Below are 16,159 nucleotides of genomic sequence, written 5' to 3'. Positions count from 1 at the left end.
GTGGTTACAGCAATTGGAATTATTATTGTCCCAGAGTAGTCAATAAAATAAGTAATCCTGCTTAAAAAGTGGGTTTTATTAACAAATTCACATATCGCGGAGTTGTGCACAGGGCCAACCAAGAGCATGTTGGTTGTCATATGGATAAGATGTAATATGCATTCAATTACCTTCAAGACCACAGACTTCCTTAGTAACTGTTTGTGTGTTTATCTGTGGACCATCATGACAGAAACCCCCCATTAAGCCTTTTCTAATTAAATTTCTTTCCCTACGTCACTTCATCTTGAATTCCAAGTCAACAATACATAAAATCCACATACAATAACTGGTCTGTCAATTCTACAGATGCAGACTGTTGGATTGTGATTATGTTTTACCACAACAATGCTCTGGATCCAAGACAGTGATTCCAACATTCAAAGAACAATGCGTTCAGACAAGCTGACATGCAAGTCGACACGTCCAACACCAGACAAAGCTAAGCTCACACTCACAAAATGATTCTGATCATACAAATAACACCAACATATTTTGACAGACATTTATTATTTGCCATTAAAACAGGAGAATGGCTTGTTAAATGTTGCACAGTTTTTTTTGGAAATGTAAATATAAAATAAAACAAAACATGTTTAGTTTTAGGACAGCATTAAGAGCAAGTGGCTAATACAGAGATTAAGCTGAAGAACAGTAGGGAAAACTGGATTTAAATGTGTGTTGCTAACCATCAGACTCAGTAGATCCTCTCTCCCAGGCATTTCATAGAACATTCCCAGCATCTTTCCAGGACAGTGTCTCTGAGCTTCATACTGCTGCTGCTGCTTCCTCAACGCAGTAACAATACATGTTGTCATAGTTGTGGGCATAATGGTGAACGATAAGTTACATGGTGAAATGCCTTGTGTAATCATATTCTATTGTAGGAATGACAGCTTGCACAAATTTCAGGAAAATCAGAAGATACCTGAAGTTATGAAAAGTTAAGGGAAAATGTGTGGACTCATAAACCAACAATTAACTTTTGTTAATTCCAATAAGAACACCAAGAATAAATATGCAAGCACACTACTAGACATCCTTGGCTAAAAAAAAAAATGTTTCATGATTTTTGATGTGCAGTCAAAAAAAGTGTCTAGCATACATGGTAACTTAATACGGTTTAAAAAGCATCTCATGATGCAACTCAGTATATATGCCAGCAGCGAGTCATCAATAATATTTCATAAATTTTTTTGACCACTGCATTCTTACAGTTGTTACTGCACATTTCTGATAAATATTATTCTAAAATGTGGGAAATCATAGAATTAGTGGGATTTATTTTATTTTTCTCGACTGGACGTGTACACTACCATTCAAAATTTTGGGGGTCAAGATCTTTTCAAAAAGAGATACTGTAATCGTTTTAATCAGAAAACATTTAATTGGTTAAAAAAAAAATCTAATTTTACAAAAGATTTCTATTTTAAAAGGTACACTATGTAACTTGTTTTTGTACAAAATTACGCAGAGCCAAAGCATAACCAAAACAATATTCTTCAGCAAAATGCATCCAATTTTGTTTTCGAACCGCTAGAGAGACAAAAGTTACATAGTGTACCTTTAAATAAACGTTGTTCTTTTGAATAATTTCTGAAAAAGAAAATCATATTTTCCACAAAAATATTAAGCAACATAGTAGTAAGAAGAAATGTTTTTTGAGCGACAAATCAGCATATTATAATGATTTCTGAAGGGTCGTTGGACCCTGAAGTCTGGCATAATTATTTTATATTGTAATAATTTCACAATATTACTATTACTGCATTTACTATTAACTGTATTTTTGTGCAAATAAATGCAGCCTTAGTGAGCATAACAGACAAATACATTCAAAATCTTTTGAATGGTAGTGCATCTTCTTACACACATAAGCTATAAGAAAGGATACATATGGACCCCGAGTTCTCCTCCTCCTTCCGCCACAGTCTCGATAATCTTTTTCATCACCTCTGCATGTCTGATCATTAAAAGCAAGAGAGCAGATAATTAGGTTGCATGACACTAAATGTAAATGAGATGGCATGAATTAATAAATTATTGAGAATGTTTTTTTTTTCCCCCAGTTTCCTAATACAGTCTATAAGAGGATGGCACAGGATGATAGATAAATATTTGTGCGACAATGGCATTATTCATGTAATGTTTGTATAGACCTGCACGGATGCACAGAGCACATGGCAGGTGGGGGAAGGTGAGGGTGATTCTCAATGGTGACTGTTTTTTTAACGTGATCCTGGCTGATGTCTTCATACATCTGATCCACCGATAGAGGCTGTCTGTCCTAAGAAGACATGAAGGGAGTAAACAATCTGAGTTTTACTAAAGTGATGGGAGAAAAAAGGAGAATTAAGGAAAGATGGAGCCACAGGCTAACATCACGTCACATGTTGCCAACATGTCAAAGCATCATAGAGCAAAGTTACCTCATCATATCCAAAAAGCCATAGTCTTGGTGTCTGGTAATATTTGTCATATGTGATGTAAAGATCGTAAGTTCTTGTCTGTAGAATGGCATCTTCCCCACCAGCCTCTGCTTTGGATTTACTTAAATCAGCCATTTTACTTGTGTCAAGAGTGGCCTGAACAAAGGATATTAATGAATAATTCTGCAAAAGAAAATTCTGATGTTGAAAAGCTTGCATTGAACACAATTTCTTACATCATCTGTCTCCAAAAGTCCACTTTCTTCATATTCTGAAATACAAATACCAGTTATAAAGTCAAACATACTGGTTAACACTGCATGTGATGAAAAATAAATACAAATTCAGAGCTACCTTCCATGTCTGCTGGCTCTCCTTCCTCCTCCTCATCATCATCATCTTCACCATTTCCACATTCACGTCCCTGCACGTTCATATTCATATTGTCCTTCAAGTGCATACAAAACAATAAATATTAACTTATATTAAAAATATTATTCACAACTTAAAACCAAAACATAAAAAAATCATTAGTTCTATGTAATTTCTTCCATTCTTAGAGGGATAGTTCAGCCAAAAATTAAAATTCTGTCATTAATTACTCATCCTCATGTCATTCCAAACCTGCAAGACTTTGATTCATCTTCGGAACACAAATAAAGATATTTTTGATGAAATCTGAGAGCTCTCTGTCCCTTCATTGACAGCTACACAACTACCAACTTTGACGCTTCGAAAAGTTCATAAAAAGATTGTAAAACTAATCCATATGAATTGAGCAGTTTAGTCCAAATTTTCCAAAAAGGAAACGATCGTTTTATATGATGAACAGATTGAATTTAGGCTTTTATTCACATGTCAGTTGCGTAATTGTAAATGGAGGAACAGAAAGCTCTCTGATGAACGAAAGATTTACAGGTTTGGAACAACATGAGGGTGCGTTTTGGGTGAACTATCCCTTTAAAGAAGTCAACATAGTGCTTGCTTTACCTTATTATCCAATGAAATATCCCGAACTGCATCCATTACCCCGGTAACACCTAGTAATACAAAAAAAAGCCCAAAAGAATGTCTGTCAGAAACGAAAGCATGAAAAAGACATGTTACTGTTTGTCTAGTTTCTGTTCCCTACCAGAGTTGTGATAGGTATCCACCCATCCCCCGTCTCCATCATCCTCTTCTATAATGGCCTCCAGCTCATCAGAGTATTCCATCTGTTTACAGCGCTTGTAACATGGAACTGAGCCCCAAAACAGTCATATTGTGACATTTGCAAAACATTCATCAGCTTTACATAACACAATACAGATCATTTGCCTGAATGTACATTTCAGAAAGTGAATAAATGTTTTCTTCTTTTACCATTTCGGGTTAATAGAAACTGCTTGTCTTTGGGCAGATAGGGCTTCACTTTTGCTTCTTCTCCTGATGCCCTAAAAGTAAAGAATATAGATTCTCAACAATGTAAAAAGCCACAAATATACAGAATATATCTCACATGAAGGTCAAAGAATTGCTTAAAGTTGTGGTTTTCAACTATTTCTATCTGATATTTGGGAAATATTTTAGATCTTCACATAACTAGAAATACTTATATAGAATATATATATATATATATATATACTGTATAAATACACACACACACACATACATAATTATGTTTCATGACTTTTCCAGTTCTAAATTCAAACTTTTACAATTCCCTCGTTTTTCCACACCATGGGAATTCTGGTGCTCAAATTAAAGTGACAGTTGTTGAGGGAACAAATATAAAAGAAACATGTCAGTTTACATCTTGATTTTGAACGTGTTTTAGCTAATTTTTGTCTTATTTTAAATAATTTGTGCCTGGCCCAGTTTGAGAACCACTGGCCTAAAGCAAATCACTAAAATATACTACCATTCCAAAGTTTAAACAGTCTTGACTGAATTTATGTTTCTCATGTTCCCCAAAGACCTTTTCACCTAAAGGCTTGAGCTTAAATGCCAGAAATGAATTGTGCCAAAATGCAAAACACTTTTGGTCACTGAATCACTCCATTTGTGTTATTTCACAGTTTTGAAGCCTTTACAATTATTGTAAAATGTGTAGAATATTAATAATAATAATATCGGAGTAGATTGTGCTGCAAACTTTTCACTGGTGCTCTACTAAGTGTGTTTACTTAGCCATACTTTGTGGACAATTTTGTAACCAGAAGTAAGCTAAATCTGACAAAAACTCCCATTTTTTAAATGCAAAGGTGCAGCAAGTTTTCTGTTAGCGTTAGGTTATAGTATTTATAGTCTTGCAAAGCCAGACTTTTGCCTAATGACATAAGTCTGGGCTCTATAGCCACTTCAATTGGCCAAGGAGCGCCCCACTTAATGTTAAAGGACGTCTGACTGACAGGTAAAGTGACCCATCACAGTTTTGTTTTGTCCAACATCATGTTTAGAGACGCAAACATATCACTACAATAACTGACTGGTTTGCTATAAAAGACTATCGATATTTTCATGTCTACCTGCATAAAATGCCGCTATTCCCTTCGAACTAAACTACTTTCCCTGATTTTCCATTATAGATGCGAGTGGAAACACAACAATACAATCACTTGAGAACCGGAAAAGTTGGCCAAGCTCGGAAAAAAATACTTTTTCACGTATTTCGTCAGTAAACATGTGAACACATCTCTTTGAATTCATCAAAGTGCCTCAAACAAAATCTTGAAGTTTCTATGCAGTAAAATTCACACACTTTTTTAAAAGGGATAGTTCACCCAAAAATGAAAATTCTGTCAGTATTTATTCACCCTCATGTTGTTCCAACCCCGTAAGATCTTTGTTCATCTTCGGAACACGAATTAAGATATTTTTGATTAAATCTGAGAGCTGGATCACTCCTCCATACTAGTTCATAGGCTTCTAAGGGATTGACACTTGATGGCCCCGAAAAGTTATTAAAGACATCATTAAAATAGTCCAAGTGACTACAGTGGCTCAATCTTAAGTTTATCAAGCGCCGAGAATACTTTTTGTGCGCAAAAACCCCCCAAAATAACGACTTTATTTCAACCATTCATGTCCTTCTCTGTGGGCCTCTAGTCAATTAACGTAGTATGATTGCGTAGTGCTACGTCACACGTAGACTCACTATTGGCCGACGCTGGTCATGTGTGTGATGCGTGTGACGTACTTACGCTATTACACTAGTTAACTGACTCGAGGCCCACAGAGAAGGAAATGAATAATTGAAATAAAGTCGTTATTTTTGTTTTTTTTGCGCACAAAAAGTATTCTCGTCATTTGATAAACTTAAGATTGAGCCACTGTAGTCACTTGGACTATTTTAACGATGTCTTTAATAACTTTTCGGGGCTGGCAAGTGTCAATCCCTTGAGAAGCCTATGGTGGAGTGAGACAGCTCTCATATTTCATCAAAAATATCTGAATTCGTGTTTTCCGAAGATGAACAAAGGTCTTACGGGGTTGGAACAACATGAGGGTGAGTAAATACTGACAGAATTTTAATTTTTGGGTGAACTATCCCTTTAAGTGTAGTGTCCAGTTGCTCCTCTGAAGCATTCATTGCTGCTGTATCTAAACTTTTAAAGTAACTGCTTTGTTTCCTGGCAGACAATTAAAGATCGCTAAACACTAGGCTCCTGGAAAACCTAAAGAAAGCAGCCAATCAGATTTATTTTGCTTTTACAAAAGTGTTTCCAGTTGTGTGTGCCACATGGATCAGACGTTGAGCAAACAATGTGTTAGTGGTCCGTGGGCATGACGTCTGAACATTTATAGCTGTATATAAAAACAGTAGAAGTCTTTGGTGTGTGTGTGTGTGTGTGTGTGTGTGTGTAGGTGTGTGTGTGTGTGTAGGTGTGTGTGTGTGTGTGTAGGTGTGTGTGTGTGTGTGTGTTCTTGCCATTTCCATGTGGGGCAGTGATGAACCAGATGATCTCCTGCTGCAACAAACTGCACAGAATACAAAACACTGTTGTGCTTGAATCAGTGTGTAAATCCTAATAAATTGCATATATTTCACCATAACAAAATCAAAATGCACACTCACCTCCTCTGGAGTTATAACCCCAGTTTCTTTAAATTTAGATTCCTGGAAAAGCGAAACGCATGACATAAATAACATTTAAACTTCTTTTTTCCCCACTCTAGACTTTATATTAGAGTTTACAAACAAAAATGGCCTGGGTCTGAAAGCCTTGCCATATCAAATATCAGTTAACAAACTGTCACTTGCCCTTTTGCTAATTTAAATCTGTCACCAAAGTAAAGATATACAGTTGGCCATCTTGTGGTTCAAATTGTTTTGCACTGTACAGTTTGTCACTGTTTCCATCAAATATGTGTGTGGTCACAGAGTTAAATTGTAACAATACATTTACACATTTTGAAGACGCTTTTATCCAAAACGACATTGCATTTCAAGCTATACATTTTATCAGTTCATGGATTCTATATATATTATATCTAAGCAATGTAATGTGATATAATTCAATATAATATAAATCTATAATAATAGATGGACAACTTATAAATGGAATATATTTTAGTTTTAACATAAAAAAGGTTGTTACTTTAAATGAGAGTTTATAAAAAGATTCATTCTAATTCATTAACAGTGTTGATGTACATTAGACAAATTGACTGATGTGGGATCATATGCATCACTCCACGAAGAAAACATGAGATCTGTATGGCCTAAACTACATCACATTTTGCATTCCAGGCAATTCTAACCTTTATCTGGCTATTTTTCCTAAAATGCAGTGTGTTTTCAGCCAGCAGTGGCGTCTACTGAACTTTGGGCCATCTGACAGGTTGCATGTTTTCTTATGTTTTGATGGCTGTTGGTACCAGTAGTATTGATCTCTACTGACATCATCATGACATTGGATCAGTATTTCTGCCTACAAATCCATGCTTGAATTCTTCACATTTATAAAACCTCATATTTACTGCTAAAGCTGCTGGATACAGACTGAAAATCATGCTAACACTTCTCGTCTTACCTTCAAAACTGGCGTTAAAAACTCTGCCACCCCCAAAGCAGTTCCTTTCACCGAGTTTATGACGTTCTGCATGCTTGAAGAAAAGTCTCCAAAACAGATTAATTCGCTCAGAGATTCGAATGAAATATACTTGACTTGACTACACACAGTGTCTGTTTAAAGAACGTTTAATCGTGCTACACCACATGACCTAAATCATCTGACAATCACTTCCGCATCTCAAATATCGCGATATTATACGAAACGCCCATTCTTGACAAGCAAAGCATCTCAAAGCCCGTTTTTATTATTTGATTTCCATTAATGTTTTGTGGATTTTTATATCATGCAAATAGAAATAAACCTCTTAGAAGTAGAAAACTGATCAAAATGCAAGTTCTCATTTCCCCCCTTACAATTTTACATTGAAGAAGTAATTTATTTACAAATAAATCAAGTTTGTTCTTCGGCCATTGCATAATGTGAATAAACAATCTACTATTAATAATGAGGACATTCATTACAAAAACAATATTATTTTTTACACATGCTCATGAGGGACAAGAGATAACATTTTGAATGATACATTATGAAATCCTTCTTACATGAGCCCCTACATTATGAACCCAGTGACCTTTGTACAAATATGTTGTTTGTTATTGCCTTTATTATTTACTCTTTGATGACTTGGCATTGCGATAGGCGACGTGGAAAGTCTTTCGATTTCGATATTATTGCCATAAGTACTCGTGGTTGAAGATACCAGAACCGAATCTTTTATTGGCCACTCGTAGTCACGTGGCCCTGGTAACGTCACCTGCGGGAATCTTTAATCCTCTTTGGTGGTCCAAAAGTGAATTCCAGAAGAACTGAAATAATACAGTATTGCAAATAAAAATTAAACGCTCACTACTATTTTTATGTCTGCATTATCTAAACCCACCCCACTGTCGTGTTACGGACACGTGTGTTATATGAACACATTTAGTCAAACTAACGTTAACTTTACATTACCAATGATATTTAACCGTTAGTGTCGGTGATACATTAGATTTTAAAGTGTTTGAGTTGCAGCTGAGCTTTTTTTTTTACTTGTGTAGACAGAGAGACCAGCGTAAGACAGACCACACACAGCCTGAGAGAGACGGAGACACTCGCCGCCATTGCGGTGCTAGTTTCTGGGAATCTCATCAGCGGCAAACTGTAAATAAAGTCGTGCATCTACTTTAAAGCGAGATTTAATACCATCTAAAGCAACGAGGTGAGTTGGCCAGTATTTGTCAATAAACTAACATCTTTCCGAAGTAAACTTTTTCGTACTAACAAACATTGGAAGTTCAGTTGCGTTTAAATATTGGTCTTTGTTCAATTAGAATTGTTAGATATTTGTTTCTCTAGGCTGTATTGATTAAATCTAACAAATTATACGAACATTCTCAATATAAAAAAAACTATACTAATGTTTTTTTGTTGTTGGTTTACAGTTTGGAGTTTAATATATCAGTTATAACGTTATAGGTCACATCAAACTCAACTTCTAAACAGTTGCAGTTACATAAACAGCAACTAAACAGTTGCATGCACATAATTTAAAAGTGAAATTCACTTTGATTTAATGGTTCGATTTATTGCATGGAACAACGTTGATATGTACAGTGTAATATAACAAGAGGTTTTATGCTGGTAAACGATTTATCACCTTTTGCCATCTGGACCATGTTCAGCTGTAATAATAGAGTGCTGTAAATTGTTATGTTGTACCTTAGCACTTACATTTGCTCTTGATCGAGCAATTATTTATGTAAAATTAAAGAATAGTTCACCGAACAATGAATATATTCACCCTCATGTTGTTACAAATCTGGATTTTTTTCCTGCAATATTTAGCAGAATGTCCAAGCTGCTCTTGTTCAGACAACAAAAAGGAATGGGGACTGACAAATTGAAGGCTATGAAAACAAATAAAGTAAACACTATGCTATATATTATGAGCAAAAAAGTGTTCAACATTACATTCTAAAACTTGACCACAGCAATAAAGAAAGAAAAAAGCACAGACAACATTCACTCATTTAAATGAATTATTTTACATTTAAACCCAATTACAATAGCTCTTTCTTAAAAATACACATACATTTAGCTTCTAAAATATATTTTACGGCCTATTTTTTCCTGATAATTATTGTGCTCCCTTTCTATTGCTCCTTCAATTAAGTCTGTGAAGTTTAACAAAGGCTCTCTTGCTGTCAGGACGATCCTTTATGCAAAATGGAAATATGTTTTGCCCATAGAAATGCATTGTTCACTACTGTAAAGTGACGTGACTGGTTGATGTTTTCCATGCACAGCACACTGGCACAATTAATTAGAAATCAAATTCTCTGTAAATTATTTTCATTATAGTTTATTATCGATTTTATCCATTATTTGTTGCAGCCTTACTTGGGATATAGTGCATAAGATCACAATTTATGGTGGTTTTGTAAAAAAAAAAAAAAATTTTTTGATTGAGAGTTTCAGTCCCCTTTTACTTTAATTGTGTAGACGGGAGCAGCTCGGACATTCTGCAAAATAACTCTTTGTGTGTTCCTCCACACAAAATGAATTTTTAATGGAATGAGAAAGTTCACTTTCATTTTTGGATGAACACTTCCTACCTTTTATCATAATCAACTGTTAATTTTTTTAACTTTCTAAGACATCTTGGTGAGATGATCAAGCGTTGCATTTATGGATCTCTGCAAACATATCCTTGGTCTGCATTTGGATGACAGAGTGTGCTTATCATGAACACCAGCAGCAATGAAACCTTACCGGGGAACAGCACAGACGTGGGAGCCGGCTGGGCCTGGATCGTGGAGTCTGTTGTCATATTAGCCATTGCCTTGTTTGTCTGTCTGGGCAATTTGCTTGTTGTGTTAACCCTTTATCGGAAGCCCTACCTCTTAACGCCAAGCAACAAGTTTGTCTTCAGCCTGACGCTTTCTAACCTCCTGTTGTCGGTACTGGTGCTGCCATTTGTTGTTGCCAGCTCTCTTAATGGAGAATGGCTGTTCGGAGTTGTATGGTGCAACTTCACAGCACTGTTATATCTGCTCATCAGCTCTGCCAGCATGCTCACGTTGGGAGCCATTGCCATTGACAGGTAAGGAATATTATAAAGTTCATTTCTTTTTATCATGCTTTGCAATCTCGTCTTTGGCAGTCAAAATGAGCCAAACACTATTCAACAACTCTTATTGTTTTACATGAAATCTTTTTAGATGTTAAGATTCTGTATCCTGTAGACGAGGTACAAATGAATGGTTGCATTGTTGTCTGGTTTGTTAACTCCTGCTGTCTTGATTTTTACTCTTGCTTGATATGCGTGGATACAAACAAAACATGCTAAAACATGATTTTTAATCAATATGAATAGCATCTAATGTTTTTTTTATACTATAACAGTGTCACGTTCTGGTTGCTGCAATAATTGCATGTGGTTGAGCTTTGTATGACATCAGGTTTGACAACAATTAAACTCGACAACACATGCAAAAGCCAAAACTGTGTGATGTTATTGACATAATGAACTGTTTCTTTAAGCTCAGAATTAGAACATATCGACATCTAAAACTAGCCTAATCACTTTTTGTGTTCTGTCAGGTACTATGCTGTGCTGTTTCCGATGGTCTACCCTATCAAGATCACAGGGAATCGTGCAGCAGTGGCCATTGCCTACCTGTGGCTTCATTCTCTGGTGGGCTGCCTGCCTCCTCTGTTTGGCTGGTCCACATTTGAGTTTGACCATTTCAAGAAGACATGCACTGTGGCCTGGTATCGTGAAGTCAGCTACACTGCATTCTGGGTTGTGTGGTGCTGCCTGATTCCACTGTTTGCCATGCTGGTGTGCTACGGCTTCATCTTTCGTGTGGCACGGCACAAAGCTCGCAAGGTGCACTGCGGGACGGTTGTGGTTGTTCAAGTACCTGCGTCCTCCAACAGGAACGGACGGAAAAACTCCACCGCCTCGGTTTCTTCCATCGGAAGTCGTAGAGGTTTAAACTACGCTGGGAGCCAGTGTAAAGCACTGGTCACCATTTTGGTGGTGGTTGGCACCTTCTTGATGACATGGGGGCCGTATGTGGTGGTGATCTGCACCGAGGCGGTATGGGGACGAGCAAGTGTGTCTCCTGGACTGGAGACGATGGTGACTTGGCTGTCGTTTGTCAGTGCTGCCTGTCATCCTCTCATTTACGGGCTGTGGAATAAAACTGTAAGGAAAGAACTGCTTGGCATGTGCTGTGGTGACCGCCACTACCGGGAATCATTCATTAGTCGCCACAGGAAGTCCCGCCTCTTTAGCATCTCCAACCGAATCACAGGTGAATGTTATATAAAGTCATGATCATGTGTGGTTATGTAGGGCTATGATGCTGCTAATCAAATCCTTATTTAGCTATTTTTAATATGTGTTAGGTTGATCAGTGGTACTTTTTCAGACTAGTATTAATAATGGTCATATTTAGGTTTATTAGAAGGCCCCAATCTATCCATAAAATCTATCTATCTATCTCCACTGCTTCAAAAAAAAAAAATCGTGAAAATTATTTCAGTAATGTGTTTTCTTGCATTTTAATTTAGATCAGATTTTTATATATACATATATATATATATATATATAAATAATTTATTAATTTAAATAATTTTAAGTCATCCTGAGGCCCCCTACTTTGCCCTGGCCTCTCGCTCTTGGTTGAGACTGCCCCACTGCCCTAAATGAATTGTTCACAAATAAATAAATAAATAAAAATCTGTCGCCATTTACTAAACCGTTCCAAATAGTACTGTGTCCTGCCTTTAACCTTCATCTTTCTGTTGCAGATCTCGGTATGTCTCCACACCTGACGGCCATGTTGGCTGGTGGAGGCCAGCTTTTAGGTGCTGGTAGTAGCACAGGAGACACTGGCTTCAGTTTTTCCCAGGACTCAGGTGTGTGTGTGTGTGTGTGTGTGTGTAGATCAAATGTTATACTTGCACACCCGTAAAAAACAAGTCTCTTATGGTCACCAAGACTGCATTTATTTAAATAATATAATGTATAAAAAATGTGAAATACCATGGTACATATAATTTGTTTAACATTATAAATGTCTTTTCAGTCACTTTTGATCAATTTAATGCATCCTTGCTGAATGAAAGTATTAATTTAAATAAAATGAATAAACTCATTTATTGTTACCTGAAGTGTTTTGTTTTGTAACTGTAAAAGGTACAGATATCATGTTGCTGGATAACTGTTCTGAGGAAGCAGAAAGCTCACACTACAGTGCCTTATTCAACAAGCGCAGGAGTTCAGTAATGTTTGAGGACCAAGTGGAACAGCAGGCCAAAGGTATAGTTATCTACCTCTCGTTAGTAAGTGATTAAAAGGACAGAATTTCACAAAGCTTCGCTGCACCTGAAAGCCAACTTAATGTTACTAATGTAAAATATGTTGCATGTTTTTTTCCAGGGTTGATGCAAGCTAAGCTCAATCGACAGCATTTGTAGCATAATGTGTGTTTGAGAAAGTTACTTTTAAAAGTAAAGCTTTACAATACTGCCGTACTTCCTAAAAAAGTAACTAATTGCATATAGTCACTTTTTGTGGAAACTAATGTGTTGTTAACTCTCGCTTTTTGGTGTGGCCGAATTGGATCATCGATTGTCAGCATCCAAGACATTGCAAAATGATTTTAAATACATGGAGTACATTTGTATTAACATAGTGTAAATACTGGTAAAGTGGGATACTTTCTGATAATTTACCTTCTGCATAATTTTTTATTATGATCCAAATGTCTTAGCCCCTCATATGATTCCATTCTAAATAGCTCAAGAGTTCTACTATACTCCGATACTTTTGTTGTAAATTTAAAAGTAATGCATTTCTTAACTTCCAATTACATATCTCACATCACTTGTAATGCATTACCCAAAACACTGATGTTGATTACGACAACAAATACATTTGTTCATCTTTTTCTTAAAAAAAAAGGAAAAATCTGGATTACAGTAAAACGGTTACAATGGAAGTAAACAAGGCCAATATGTAAACGTTAAAATATTTACTCACAGCAAAGAATGCAAAAGAAGTGCTGCACAGGGTGTGAAATCTCGGTGCTCTTTGGTTGCTTGGGATAATTATGCTCAAAAACAAACAATACTCCAAGGCACTCGAATTGTGTAGAAAAAAGTATAAAAAGCCTTTATTTAATCATGGCTTTTAGCAATAAAATTGGTGACAGATACACCTACGCTTCGAGGCTTATGCCTTCGTCAGGGTGTGTTTGCATTTTGTTGTATTTTTTGATTTTGAGGTTAAAATATTTACTGTTTCAATTGTACAGCCACAAGACGTAGACAATATGTGTGTTAACATGATTTTTGTGAGAACAAATTCGCCTACTAACCTTTTCTGTGTAAAGTTGTATCCGATTTTACATCAACAGCATCAACCCTAAACCTTTTCCTGTCATATTTCTCATTGCTACTACCAAATAAAAGGGCCAAACATCTGTTTACACACACGAACGTCTCTTGCAGTTGTAATTGATAATGTAGTCAAGTCAAGTCACAGGAAAATTCATTACTTGTTATTTCTAATTCTGTATTTCCTTTGCTTTCCAGTAGGTAAGGATGAGTCTCAGCACCTGGTGAAGGCAGAGATACACCAGGCGATTGACATCTTTGCATCCAGCATGGCAAAAGCCATAGAGTGCGATGCCAAATTTCTGCTGTTCGGTACGGAGTCTCTGACTGACACCATTTCATCGGTTCAGCCCGCAGAGAGGGGCTCGCTCGACCCAGGTGGCCAGAGGGTCCGTCTGGAGAGCATCGATGAGGGAATCGTTAAAGATGAAAAGGGTGAAGACGACGAGGATGAAATCGAGGAAATATGTGCATAAATAAATCCGCATATGGGTGATATCTGATTTTGTTCTGTAATGTTCTCAATGAAGCACATATTCTGACTGTATGTGGAGGCCAAAAATCTCCAATGTTTATCGTGCCATGATATTCATCCTAAACTCCTAGCAAAAGCTCAAAAAAATTCAGTTTAAGCTCTTTAAGGAAAAGAGCTCTCTTGGAAAGGAGTTACATTTCCAACTAATTAAAATTTAATTTATATACTATATAGGGCCAATTGGGTTTAGTTGTCACTTTTTGCACCAGTGATTATTCCTCAGAATAGGTTCATTTCTGAAATTCAATTTCAAATACTCTGTTTTCTGTCTTGCTTCAAAAAACATATTTTATATAATATTGCTAATATCACACCACATGGGGTAAGTTGTCACAATGCAGAGAGAACCTGCCGTTTAAATAGCATGTTATAGCATTTTTACAATTTGCTATAAATTACAATTTAAACAATTGTGAAGTACAAAGTAATTAATGAAACAACTACATTTTAAAACCAATATTTTGGCCAACAAAAAAAAATTGTCCTAAAAACTGTTAACAGTTCAACTTTTAATATTACCAAAATGTTTAGATTAGAGACAGAATTCACAAAAACAGATTCTAATTTGACAGTTTTGAACAAGGTGTTTAAAACCATCAAAGGTTAACAAATGTTTATGCAACTAGATGTCTGACTCAAACCTGAGCCCCTGTGACAACTAGCCCCAGTTATTCAATATAAACGAGCTGTGTAAAGGCATTCAATGTGTAATGTGTTTGTAGAGATGGAGGGGACCCAAAGGAAAAGTAATCTTTTGTTTTTTTTGTGTTTAGAGCGGTTTACATATTTATCTTTGTCTGATTTTAAAATATTATGTATCGATTGATGTCATATTTCCATGTCTGCATGTTTGAATACATACATGAATAATGTTTAGACCTGCCGAAATATATATACCACTATCCATTATGAGTGTAAAGTGGTGCTGTTTTCAAGTACTGAGCGCATAACATTGTAAAATAAAACTACACACAACATTTAGTCTTCTATTCAAGTACATGATGTTCACATAGAATATTTCTACAGTGAAAAAAAATGCTTTGTTGTAACATATTTATAATACCAAGTCTTATGTTTTTAATACCCCAGATATACAAGTGGAAATTATTTTATAATCTTTTGAAATATAGCTGTCTTTGTATTTCAATTTAAGGTGTAAACATTTTGTAATTTAGTATTCTCTTTTTACATTGAAATTACCCATTGTCTTTTATATCATAAACGTCTTTTTGATAATAAAAAGCACTTTATTTCTAAGTCTGTTTCTCACAGTGTTCACTGGTCAGTAATGTAAAGGTGTCTGATGATTAGTGTCTGCTGAATGTCTTTGAGGATCTCATCCAAAGTTGGGGCAGCATGAGAGACGAATGTGCAAGTAAAAAAGAGCACTGTCTTGGAGAAAAAGGACAGAATTTCCTCTGGGTCTTCAGCATTTAATTATTATTTTTAAATGGACTGCATCCGAAATTGCATACTCTCTTGAGTAGGTACTTATTCTGAATAAGTAATTAAAAAAACAAAAATAACGACTTTATTCAACTATTCAATTGAGTGAGTTCATGTAGTGTAACAGCGCAGCGCTTCTGGGTTGTATTTCAGAACGTAGGCTCACTATTAGCCTGCATCACACGCATGACCAGCTTCGAGTGAGCCTATGTTCTGACGTACAACACAGAAGCGCTGCTCTGTTACACTATATGTCAACAGCT

At 36.1% G+C, this 16,159-nt stretch overlaps 2 protein-coding genes across 2 annotated transcripts; one reads left to right on the top strand and one right to left on the bottom strand.

The window, feature by feature from the left end:
* Window positions 1-55: 55 nt before the first annotated feature.
* atg3 (autophagy related 3) lies at window positions 56-7,711 on the bottom strand. The gene is made up of 12 exons (XM_077199663.1): window positions 7,484-7,711; window positions 6,526-6,567; window positions 6,379-6,428; window positions 3,831-3,901; window positions 3,601-3,708; window positions 3,459-3,508; window positions 2,823-2,916; window positions 2,705-2,739; window positions 2,469-2,624; window positions 2,199-2,326; window positions 1,934-2,002; window positions 56-967 (listed from the first exon to the last, which is right to left on the bottom strand). Exons 1-12 carry the CDS (start codon window positions 7,553-7,555, stop codon window positions 886-888), a joined length of 957 nt encoding a protein of 318 aa, XP_077055778.1. The 5' UTR covers window positions 7,556-7,711; the 3' UTR covers window positions 56-885.
* A 611-nt stretch (window positions 7,712-8,322) lies between these two features.
* gpr161a (G protein-coupled receptor 161a) lies at window positions 8,323-15,709 on the top strand. The gene is made up of 6 exons (XM_077199659.1): window positions 8,323-8,723; window positions 10,161-10,607; window positions 11,108-11,826; window positions 12,326-12,433; window positions 12,714-12,836; window positions 14,114-15,709. The coding sequence occupies exons 2-6, from the start codon at window positions 10,249-10,251 to the stop codon at window positions 14,389-14,391; spliced, it is 1,587 nt and encodes a 528-aa protein (XP_077055774.1). The 5' UTR covers window positions 8,323-8,723; window positions 10,161-10,248; the 3' UTR covers window positions 14,392-15,709.
* The last annotated feature ends 450 nt before the right edge of the window (window positions 15,710-16,159 follow it).

This window comes from Siphateles boraxobius, unplaced genomic scaffold (assembly GCF_051911475.1).
Source record: "Siphateles boraxobius isolate OS27281-9 unplaced genomic scaffold, OSU_SipBor_1 41, whole genome shotgun sequence".
Lineage (NCBI taxonomy): Eukaryota > Metazoa > Chordata > Actinopteri > Cypriniformes > Leuciscidae > Siphateles > Siphateles boraxobius.
This window is presented reverse-complemented; position numbering and strand designations above follow the sequence as displayed.

Excerpts from the sequence above, each read along its gene's own strand:
- gpr161a (XM_077199659.1), top strand. The coding sequence starts at position 10,249 with ATGAACACCAGCAGCAATGAAACCTTACCGGGGAACAGCACAGACGTG. Across the intron at positions 10,608-11,107 it reads GGAGCCATTGCCATTGACAG|GTACTATGCTGTGCTGTTTC; the intron begins GTAAGGAATATT and ends GTGTTCTGTCAG. Across the intron at positions 11,827-12,325 it reads CATCTCCAACCGAATCACAG|ATCTCGGTATGTCTCCACAC; the intron begins GTGAATGTTATA and ends TTTCTGTTGCAG.
- atg3 (XM_077199663.1), bottom strand. The coding sequence starts at position 7,555 with ATGCAGAACGTCATAAACTCGGTGAAAGGAACTGCTTTGGGGGTGGCA. Across the intron at positions 6,429-6,525 it reads GGGTTATAACTCCAGAGGAG|TTTGTTGCAGCAGGAGATCA; the intron begins GTGAGTGTGCAT and ends TATTCTGTGCAG. Across the intron at positions 3,509-3,600 it reads GGATACCTATCACAACTCTG|GTGTTACCGGGGTAATGGAT; the intron begins GTAGGGAACAGA and ends TTGTATTACTAG.